The sequence below is a fragment of the Nylanderia fulva genome, unplaced genomic scaffold (assembly GCF_048542155.1).
Source record: "Nylanderia fulva isolate GAGA-0341 unplaced genomic scaffold, ASM4854215v1 Scaffold66, whole genome shotgun sequence".
NCBI lineage: Eukaryota > Metazoa > Arthropoda > Insecta > Hymenoptera > Formicidae > Nylanderia > Nylanderia fulva.
This window is the reverse complement of record NW_028190764.1, coordinates 199430-211599: the sequence shown is the minus strand read 5'-3', so window position 1 is coordinate 211599 and position 12170 is coordinate 199430. Positions and strand designations below refer to the sequence as shown.

The window sequence follows — 12170 nt, the reverse complement described above, 5'->3', positions numbered from 1 at the left end:
GTTATGTTATAAGGTACGTCGATTCTCCTGCGAGAGGATCTCGACAGGTAACCTTTAGCGGGCTTTGTGTTGCGAGTGAGTATAATATCTACTCGTTAACTACTAATTACAGTAGGCAATTTAGTGCGTCCGATCTTCATCACGAAAATTTATAAGGTCGGTAGCAGAAATTAATTAAACAACTTGAAATTCACATAATATTGATATAGATAAATACATGAATAATTGCTACATTGTGATAGCCTTTTCAAGCTAAATTAATTTTTAGAAACATAATATTACAACATAATGCTTGGCTATATTATTTACATTTTAATTGAAACGTGGTATAATTTATACACATTTAGTTTATACCTTTTCGACTTAGAGTGCGTGAAATTTGTAATATTTATTTTCCGCCCTCCAACGCCAACATATGACAAAATATATGTGCATGACAATGTGCTTTTTTCGCGGCTTTAATGGATGGCGAAGAGCCGCATCTCCCTCGCTTTAGTGTACCCACCAATCCGGATAATCCTTCACAATACATACGATGACTCTCGTATTCTTCCACCCATTGCTAAATTACCGATGATTATTACCCGCTGCCGCGATACGGAGATGAATGCTTCGTTATTACGTATCAATTAGCAAATTATGCTTGCGTGTATTCGTGACGATATGAATCAGTTATGTATACTATTAGACCGATCGAATCACATATTTCTCGAGCATCCATGTATATGAGATCCGCTTATATTTTTCCATTCATTCAACGAATCCTTCATCAAGGATTCCTCATCTATAATGAATTTTCAAACCGCACAGAGATGTCGATAATATTGGAAATAAAATCGAACGTCGCATACAACTGTGTTATATTACGGATAATGTAGCATCGAAGATAATTCCCAAATGCACAACTAATGCTAGGTTTCATTTTAACATAAATGTGACATTTATAACATATAATCATTTTTTCTTCATTGAAAACGTATTTTTGAAATATCAATTTTATTTGTTCAGATTTTATTGCTATATTTATCTGACGTGAATTTATATTTTCGTTAATATATATTATGCTAACTTAATTATTTTCAAAATTATATTTTTAAATAAACTTAAAGGCAAATATAATATAATATAAAGTAGTTTTGAAACCACTCGCAAGGTTTACAGATTGAAGACATAATTACTACACAGTATCTGGTAGTATTCATGGGCACAAAAGCGTCCGTCCAGCGCGGGTCTAATAGAGGCCTTTTCGTTTGAAAGACACGTGCGTGGCAAAATTACGGAAGTATGCCTGACGTGAATTTCAGGGCTGACGTAAAACGTTCTTTATTTTCAGTTCGCTCGGCGAAAGAGCGAGAAGAGACGCACTATTACGTGTACCGTGTGTCTGTGGATAATTTTCCTGTTTCAAAGGAAAGCCGCGCCCACGGGGTGATTTGTCACGCAAGAGCTTATTAACCGCTAGAAGTACTTTTGGGGGGAAAAGTAGAGCGCGAAAAAGAGGAAATGTATCTGGATATATGAGGGCTGTAAATGGCGATTTTCGCGATCACACGCGAGCGATCGTAAATGCACGCGCGGGATTGCACGTGGGGTCTGAATACGGCGCGAAAAGAGATGCGCGTCCGTTCTTCGGGGAGCTCTCACGGCCGATAATAAAAATGCAAGACGGGAAAAATGTATCCCGGCGGGAAATGTATGTATGCTGCGCGCTAAGCCGCTCGTAAATAATAGCCGGGGATTTCGCGGATACCGCAGATAAGCGAGAGATAGGCGATCCCTCGCGCTAATTTAATCTCGCTTTATCCCGAGTGTTTTAAAATCGTGTTTAAATTTAATGGACCGAGGTCATTTAATTTTTTCACGGCAAACGCGTTTCCGTCTGACGATAACGCTAATGCGTATTTATTAAGGTACACTTTTTGAGATAAGGATATGTCTTTGTATAAGAAGTGTATAATTACAAGATTTCGCGCAGAGTAAGACAAATATCTTTTTTGTACGCATACATTTTATACATCATTAGTTTTATATATACATATGGTTTATAGTTATCATGTTTATCTTTAATATCTGGAATAGCGTTCTGCTGATATGAAAGGAGCTCGAAAACCCTTCGCTCATATGAAATAACATTGTAAACCAAGAAGATGAGGTAGATAACGCATATATCTAGGTACTCGGAAGTTTCCTACAAATGCCTAAAGCGACGCGAGATAGTCATTTGCTGTAGTTCAATATGCATGAATATAGGATTGCATAATTATATCACTGTTACATGTTGGGTGTATGTTTCGAATAATCGTTATAATTACAGCTGTTACAATAATTTCTAAATTGCATTCTCATGCATAAATATACATAAATGGCAGGTAGATGTTTGGAAGATAAGATTTACGATTCGATTTACGACGATTTAGTACTCTAATTTTGTGTTGAGCAACCGTTTTACTAACTTTCTGCAAATCATTCTATCATTGATCGCTACAAATATTGATTATCAAGATAACGAATAATATCAAAGATTTTGAGATTATAATCTCAATTCTTGCATAGAGTAAAAATCCATTACAGTAAATTATATATGATAAATAGTAATACAACTTTATATATTAAAACAATTTTAAAGAGTATTATTTTTGTACAGTTCTTATTTTCATTTAAGGAATTTAAGAGGAAATCTTAAGTGAATCAGAGGTGACAGTAGATATTTCAAGTTTTCATTAGTATTTGTAAAGATTTTCTGCTGAAATGCGAGCAATCTTTTTTTTTTTTTATAAAATGTTTTACCTCTTTTTGATTCAAACATGAAATGGAAATCGCAGTTATATAGCGATAAATATATTCGCAGCTACAATTTAATCTTACATCTTTATCTCTATCTCTGCATCCTTTAATAGTCGCGTTTATAAAAATACGAAAAGCACTGACTCGAAATGCAAACGGAGAACTCTTTTACGTTAGCGGTCACAGAGGACGCAGAAAGAGGAAGGTAGGATGTGTATATGTGTGTATATATATCTTCGGGTGTTTTCGCGTAGTAGCATGCGAGTCGTCGTGCTCATGTACATGGCAGGACGTGTCATCAACTTACAACCGCTCTGGCTAGGTCCGGCTTATGTAATACATAAAGCGCGACATGAGTTCGCGATATGAAGCCAGGAATCGCGCGCGTCGAGGCATCTCGCGAAATCCGCCTCGGAGTAATTTATGACGACGAGCGCGCATGATTATGGAGAAATTCTCGCCAGGGCATGCGTGTATTTATCTAATGATGAGTGGCCGCATTACGACGATATATTAATTCCTCCCCGATGATCTTTCCTAATTTTTTTTTTTTTTTTTTTTCAAAGACGCCGTACTCTTATTAAGCGCTCTAAGTGCTCGACGATTCATGGTTCGGGGTTACTTGCCCCCGTGAACATTATTAATTACGACCAACGCGTGCCTCTCCGAATAAGCGTCAGTTGCACTTTGTTATTCTCACGTATAAGGAAAGCACACTACGATCGTTAGACACTCTTAATTCCATACTTAATAATGGCGGAATGAAAAAGATCTTTCTCTTGAAATAATAAATAATAGCTAATTATTTTTCAGTTTAAAAGAAAAATATATTTAGCGCAAAAGGCGATTCGATTAATTTTAGTTTGATCTACTGCGTGACATTCTTTTGAAATATCGACTGTCATTATTTAGTTTTTCTACATATGGATAGATTTTCTAGTTGTTAAATGTAATTAAACTCCTGCGATATAATTGAATTAATTAGAATAGTATCGCAGGGAATAAAGACTGCGTGAGATGTAAGTTTGCAATTTCTAGGCGAAGCGTACGCTTGGTAATTTTGTTATGGCTAATTAAACTTTGTTACAACGGATGTTGATGCACGCGCATAAAATAGAATACATAACTCAGGTTTGTTGCATACAAAATTGATCAACAATAATCTTGCAGCTTGTTTATTACTACGTAAGATTAAGTTATTTCATAAATACATTTGCATTCTGCCGAGCGCAGAAGTGAAAAAAGATAGATTGCCTTTCTCTTTTAATTTTCTTTTTTTTTCATTACGTAGTTTATCATATTTTTCGCAAAAAAAATTATTTATCGATTTTCCTGTCACGCGATTGTTACATTTTTTTTTCATATTTTCGTCGATACCGAAACTTTTCGTGGCTCGCGCAATTTTCTTCTGCAAAATTGCTTTTTTCATGCGAACGCGTGAGTTACGCGCGAAAATAAAAATGGAAATTGTACGTACTATATAAACGCGCATCTATGCGATTTTCCGAATGTATACCGCGGATTTGCAACATTCGGAATCTTGTATAAACCCTGTTGGCAACGAAAATTACGTGTAACCGCTGTTTGAACTGCTGCTGCTGTTACTGCTGAATTTGACCGCCTGTCAGCTACTTTCAATTACACTCTCTCCGCAGCTTGTTGCGAAACCAGAGTTTCAGTGTGAATTCGAGAGCAAAGCTATCGGTTAAGCCTAGGTAAACGGATTAGCACTTGGAGAAATGCGGACGGGAGAGTAAGCACTTTCGTGCCTTTCGATTTCTATACATTTATTCAGGTTTTTTTTTTGTTAGTTTTAACTACGGAGAAATATTGTTAAAAAAGTTTTAAAAATAGCTCACTTTGATCTTTCAATTTACGCGTTACAATATTTTTTTACATTTATATTATGTATGATTTTTTTTGATTTATTTATGATTGATTTTTTTTCTGAAAAAGAATATCTTGAAAATATTAATATATTGAAAAAGCATTGTATTTTGCAGGAAAATCACTGTAACAATCTTTTTTATTTCGTTATTTTAATTTTAATTTTAATTTTATTTTAACAGAATTATAATTCAAACTATACATTATATATAAAATTGAAAGTCGTATTTGTTAAAATATTTGTATTGAAAGGGATGCTAAAAAATATTGTACGTAATTGAATTTCTTCTAAAGAAAAGTCAATTTCGAATTGATCAAAGAGTTCGTTGATGAAGCTTCGTAAGATTGTCGAGCAACTTGTATAAAACTGCGCGTTGGAGCGAGTCGAAACGGGCTTCTCCGGTCTGGACTGTCTCTCTATAATTACAGAGACTAACGACGCGATTTTGTGCGTGTTGGTGAAAAGCGATGTTCCCGCTCGCGCAACTGCGCGAGATTGATTTTCTGCAATTAGAGGACGGCCTTAACGAGTTTCCGTTGAAACGGAGTGCTTTTTACCGACCATACCGCGTGTTCACACCGATGTCTTGCATGTCTTAAAGGATTTCCAAAAGCCTTGATATTTCCCGAAAAGATTGCAATCTTCTTACTTACATCTGGTTGATCAGCAATGTCCGTTTGACATCTACCAAAAGAGGAGGGTGGTTTCAAGATGGAAACCGGGAGAGAAGAGCTTTTTGAAGTTCGCGTTCTCTTTATTAAAAGCCTGATTTTCTTCCGGTCATTTGATTCCGAGGCAGGAGATGTGTAACGTTCTTTCTCAAAAGGGAACTCATAAACGACGACAAAAAAGTGGCGAACGACCTGAATAACAAACTGTTCAAAGAGGATATCTTTAATAAGTAAAGCGGATAACCCATCCTCTTTCTTTCCCTTTCTCATTCTCGTTCTCTCCCTCCCTTTCTTTCCCATTTCCAGCTTAAGACGCGACTTTCGAGGTAATTAAAAACCCTCGTGGCTAAATCGTGATCCCGGTTAATTGCGCGATTGCAATTATGCGCCGCACGCAACGCGCTGCATCCGGAAGCGGATTATATTAAAAATGCGTGTGTCAAAGAGTCGTATGTGTTAATTAATTCGCGTTTGGAACGTTATCGCGAATTAAGTTAAGCTGCCCTCAGTCGAGCTCTCGCGTTCTTCACGCTGGACTAAATGGCACGCGATCTGGTATAATTTCCGCCCGAACTTCCACCGCTCGCCTTTTCGACGCTAATTACATAGCGCAGTTTTATCATTTATTGCTCGTTTAAAATTTTCAAAAAGTAGGATGGATTTATATATATTTTATCGAAAAAAAGAACGAAGAGGATCGACGCCGCGTTTTGTTATGTCATGAATATACATAGGTGTGTCAATTTCGAAAGATTGATTGTATGTACGTGGCCACGCGTATTCAAGTATTCAATATCTCGCGCGAGAATATCCCACTGCTAATCGGAAGCGCTTGTTAAACCCTGCGTCACCGATTACGAACGCAGTTTCTAATGCGCCAACCGAATCGCCGCTCATCGGTTATGCTCTCACGAGAGAGCCGCGTGCTCGCGAATCGTCCGCATATACGTCAATCAAGTCGGCGCTGAATTTACATTAGCGTTAAACGTACACGTATCACGCGAATAGTAGCGCGGCTGTATTTGCACATCAGCACCGATCGTGCTAATGTTCCCGCTAATTAACGAGAGCAATAAAATCTGCGCGCGAGTATTCCAGATCGATGCGATTAGATGGAAGAATTAATTAATGAACCTTACTAATTGAATGAGAGAAATAACGGGACAAAGAGTATTTTAATAAGTCACATTTACTTTTAATTAGACTGGTAATTATGAATTTTGAAATATGCTTTTTTATAAGAATTATTAAATAGAATATATGTGAATACTTTCATATATAAATATAATAGCGTTTAAATCACAAATTTTTTATTCTTTACTCTATTTTTAAACACTTGTATGATTTAAAATTAGATATTTTAATGACGTCCCAACTTTTTTATTACTATTATTCATTTTTTATAAGATTTAATTTATTTCTCCGTCGCTTAGAATGCAGTATTTTGGAGAAGATAGGCGATACGCGTCATCTTTCACGAAATACCTGCTTACTTTTATAAAATAGTGAAATCACTTCTCTGGCACCCGGCTAAACAGTCGCGGGTGTTAGCACATCGCATTCAATTACGTTCTCCAGCCAATGGTGCAAACAGACGACGCAAGCAAGAGCTATAGCGCTTTTGTTCTGTTCAGCTTTGTGCACCGTGCATCTTTGTGATGCGCGTCGCATCCTGCCCTATTCCGATAGTAAGAATTCCGCCGAGTGTGTTAATGACGTTATATTATTTATTGACTAGCGATTGGAAAGAGTTACGTCTTTGTTTCATTATTTGACCATTATTTATTCATTTTTTTTTTTTTCAATCTCTCAGTTCGTCGGTCGTTAAACAGCTGATTGGTAAACGCGCGCGCGAACCAGTTTTTAATTATTCATTCGCGCCGTGTAAAACACCGTCGACTGATGATTACGCAATTCTTGCGGTTCATCGTCGTCGTTGCCGTCGACGAACCGTGTACCTAGGTAAACCCTCGCATGCGTTTCCGCGCATTAGCACGTATGGCATCATCCGGTGCACTCGTACACTTGAGCAGCCGCCGTATCATACTCGCGATTATCCCGGATCACTGACTATGAACCGACAATTAGCGGCGCGAGACTTAAACGCGACGCTACCAAACTCGTCGAAAGAGCCGCGAAATTCTCCGCGCGTTCCGCAAGTTTCATCCGAACGGGAAGCTAGATACGATTTGGTTCGAACACGGTCTGACACAGTCTCCGTCTGTAATTACTCCGAATCGTTATGAGCGATAACCGGAGCTGTGTGCGAGCGATCGTTACGTAATTTCGTACAATTTCATGCTAATACGAAAATTCTGAATTTATCCAGGAGATTACGAGAAAGGGGACGTTTGCGATGTAATTTGTTCTTTTATTGAAGTAAATCAAATTAAAATTTTAATTGCACAAGTTAGAGATATTTTATGTACGAATCAAATTTTATTCGTAAATATCTCTAACTTGTGCAATTAAAATTTTAATTCGTCTCCTATTTTTGGTCTAATTTTTTTATATTTTATAAAGTTTTATAGTAATTATATATATTTTTGTAATTTGAAAAAATTCAGATGTTTGATCTAGGTTTCTCACATTTAAGGTAATACGCCGTGTAAAAAAGAAAATTTGAAATTATCTCTTAAGTTGTATTGGTTCCAATTAGTATTTAAAAATTTCTCGCGAGTACGTGTTTCTCATTAATTCGCGATTAGTGATGCAAGACTGCGCGCGCTGATTAGAGGTAGACGACTATGAAAAAGCTCGCAGCTTGCTTCGCGAAGGTTCTTGAGGCTCAACACGAGCGTAATGGAGCAGGGATTTCTTGCAATACCGTACGTTTGTTTTTATGGAACCTATTCTGTCAGTGATTATCTACTCCTTCACAAACGTTAAAGCATCATAAGTGCACTAATGACGAAAAGACATTTTTGAAGAACGGAATTTGACATTCGATTGCAAGGATTATCTTCATAATGCTGTATTAATTTCATCGACGTAATGAGTTTCTCGAAAGAGCGCGAAAATGAAGGTCCTGTATCTATTTTATCAACGACATTCAATTACGCAGATTAGTCCCGCAAGAGCACGTTATCTCGAACGTTCTTGCAAGAACGCGGCAAGTTTCTCCTCGACAATATTGGGCGACTTATAAAACGCTTATTAAAACATTCTGAAAATCCTAGCGTGAAATTTTAACGTACCTTGGCTGATCGCGATCGCTTCGATAACCAGCAAAAAACCAGCGAGTACCAAAACGGCGAGCCAGCGACACAGCATTTTTAACACCTCGATCGCTCGCTGCACTACGATCCTTGGCTCGTTAATCCTTACTCCGAATAAAATTCACTCTCGTGAGCACGATACGTACTCATCAATTCTTACGTCAATTATGTTGTTGTGTCGGCGCACTATGCAATGTCTTCACTCTGTGGTGAAAATTCAGTGTTTTCTGTCAAATCTCGAGAACAATGCTTCTTCTTAAAACAGCGTACACACTAATTTTTTTCTTTCGAAAATCATACACGTGCTTTATTATATAAGCAATTTAAGATTCATATATGCACATCAAGATGTCTCGTTATTCACTGCACCACGATTAATGCCTGAGCGGCCTAATCATTTATGGCTGTCTGCAGAAAAAAATTCCGCAGCCACGGAATAAACTCTGACACTATCGATCGATCGTAGATCCTCGACGGTAAAATCCACGAATAAACAAAGGTCCGGGATGCGCTCACAGATGCTGCTCCGCGGGCGCTTTCGCGCGTCTCCGATGACAGCCACGCTCACGTGGAGTCTTCCCTAGGACGAGTCGCGTCGCGACGTCGGGCCCGCGAGTGCCCTGTCTCAGACGCAGCATCATCGTCTTCCTCGGCCGGGGACGCGCGCGTACTCGCGGCCGCGTTCGAATCGGTCGGTCGCGATTAACGTTCGGAATTAACTCGCGCAACTCTGCCGGACGTGATCGTCATCGTACGTTTCCTTCTTTCGATCGTCGTCGTCGTCGTCGTCGTCGTCGTCCCGCGCGACGACGTTGAACCCGCATGGACCAGCCGCCGGCGCGGATGAGGCCTGCCGCACGGCGTCGCGGCGCGAAATGATTCTGCGGGGGACTCTCTGCCGCGGCGCGCCTGCGCGATGACTTTGCTGCGTTCGCCGCGGATAAAGCGCGGACCGGTTACGCGCAGACCGCTTTCTCCGCTCTACCTCCCTTCGTCCGTTTCTATCCTCGCTATCTCACCCTCTTTCTTTATCCCCGGCCGCCACGTCGGGGGATGACCGCTCTGCGAGATCGGGAGTACGCACACACATATACATCCGAACCCTTATTCGCGTCGTGGAGAGAGTCCGTCTTGTTGTCGATCCCGCGGCTACCCTCGGGCGGGAATTATGATGTTGTCGCTGCTGACGGATCGGCGAACTTTGCCCATATTAAACGTCGGTTATTACCGGCTCACGCTCGAACTCTTGTTTCATCATACGTATCTCAGACGGGCGGACGATCTGACAATTTCAGTATTAGTTTGCTGAAAGTTCGGGAAACAATAGATGATACATCAAATTTTATAATCTCGGTTCGCACACTGACAAATATTATAAATGTCATTTTTATATATTCTATTAAAGTACGTCGAAAATGATTTTTGCATTCAACGAGCCATCGAAGATAATCTTCTCTTACTTGTGAAATTAATCAATATAATTTAATTAGCATGCACGCTATAATTTGACGGAACATTATTCTCTCAAAATTAATAATTGTTCGTGTCGCGCTACGGTCATTGAACTACGGCAAGACTTGGCAAGTATTGCCAAACTGCGGCACATTGGTAGCGACACGTAACGTGTTCCTGTTTACAGAAACTTATCGACGTGAATACCGTTGCCAAGTATGCGCCGCAGGCTCGCCTCGATCGACAATAACTACTGTTAATGTTAGTGCGCGAGGTAGAAAGCCTCAATTGCAAGCGCTAGCAGTGTAAGGGCTTACATAAACCGAATGATCTATGAGTGCTTTATTCAAAAGCTTGGCAATCCGCGGATCAGTGAATCTGCGGAATCACGGGCTAATAGTTTCTCTATTGAAAGTGTTTTCAAATTGCAGACTTGTAGAACCGAATTTTCATAATGCCAACAACAACACTTTTGTTACTCGAATCACTATTTATTTACATTCCGCAGTTAATTCGCATCGATAATCTAATGTACGTACGCGAGTCTTTTATCATGAAAACTGAGATTTTATCTATTTTTATATGAGAAAATATTCTTTATCTTTTTTTCTACATTACATAATATCAAAAAAAAAAAAAACGTAATTATTAATTAATTTTCAATTTTTCTCAAAATTACAGATTAGTCTACGTTTGTAATATCAGTCTTCGATTATCGGATGAGGATTAGATTGTATAGTTGCTTTTCCATATAACCAAGGTACATTGATCGCGTGAGAGTATTTATCGTATTTGCAAAGAGTTGAGCGAATTCTCGCGACGACGCTTCGAAATGTAGGATTTGTTCAGACAGAATTCTGATTTACTTTTAAACGGATTGCCACTCTGTTTAGTTCATAGAACAGGCTTTGCCGGGGCTTTATGGGTTCCATCGAAACGTGTAGGGAAGCTTTGGGCGATTTTACGTAAAAGGAATACGTGCCAGCGCGTGCTTTCAAATGAGACAGGATCGATCGAATGGATCTAGAGCAAAATGTTCCGCCTGTTACACGTGTATGCAGCCCCGTGTGCCACAGCATGTCCATGGTGTGTCGGCCTTCGTTGTCGGATGGTATTTGTTCAAGTCCACGATCGGTACACCAAACGTTCCGCATTAACGAGAACTCTGTGCGGTTGATCTTATGAGCGGAATAATATATGAGGGAACTATTGAGTTGTGTATGGTCCTGATGTGAATTGAACATCGTTATATCAATACACCTTGCAGTAATTTAGCAACGTATACCGTGGCAAATTCTGACATGTATTATTCAATTTTCTTGAATTTTTATTCACTCGCGTTAGATGCGCGTGCGCGCTAATTATTACGATCATTATTAATATTATTGTATTATTTATTATGAATTAGAATAGTTCATGCTTTTGCACACGCCGAACGTGGTTATTTATATTTTTAGAGAATATCTAATTTTTTTGGTATTTTGACGGAGTTTATATAATAACTAGCATGATATTTTGGTACCCTCTGGTGTTTCCGTTTATATTTTGCCGTTGACTTTACTTCACAACAGATTCTTCTCTGAGCTTTCTGTAAAACTAACAGTCCGTTTGTTTTTCTTAATAATAAATTCTTATGAGCACGAGCAAGAGCCTATGTTTTTACGCGAAATATGTCCGTCCGATCGAGTTTGATTTATGTAATTTCAATTAATAATGTATTTAATTACTCAACGATAAAAATAAATTATAATCATATTAATAGGTAAACTATACATAAAGAAACAATATAAGAATTTAAAGAAAAAATGTTTCTGAGATGTATGTGTTAAGCATAAAATTTTAGACGTCCGTCGTAAGACGTGACGAAATTAAAGCCATCCGTCTACAATGGATTTAGGATACAATGATACAATGATTTATACACTTTGTTTACTTATGTTAATAATTATTGTACAGGTATTCTGTACAATAAAGTTGTGTCGCGAAGTCGAAATTTCCAAGTGATGACATTTCGCGTGCAGTATAACTTTGCCAACGTTTGCTAAATATTTAGTCGACATACATCAGCTTGCATAATGCTCAAAGATCCACCCTGAAACCGCAAAAGCCGAATTCCCAGCGTGCGTGTAACGCCGAATGTAAGGATGCCTCAGTCTA

General features: G+C 38.6%; 1 protein-coding gene across 1 annotated transcript in view; it reads right to left on the bottom strand.

Annotated features, from left to right (window-relative positions):
• Positions 1 to 9422, bottom strand: part of dpr1 (defective proboscis extension response 1) — a 355906-nt gene extending 346484 nt beyond the window's left edge. Inside the window, exon 1 of the mRNA XM_085488239.1 lies at positions 8541 to 9422. Within this exon, the coding sequence (XP_085344365.1) occupies positions 8541 to 8616 (76 nt within the window). The 5' untranslated portion in view covers positions 8617 to 9422. The remainder of the gene's footprint in view (positions 1 to 8540) is intronic.
• Between the last annotated feature and the right edge of the window lie 2748 nt (positions 9423 to 12170).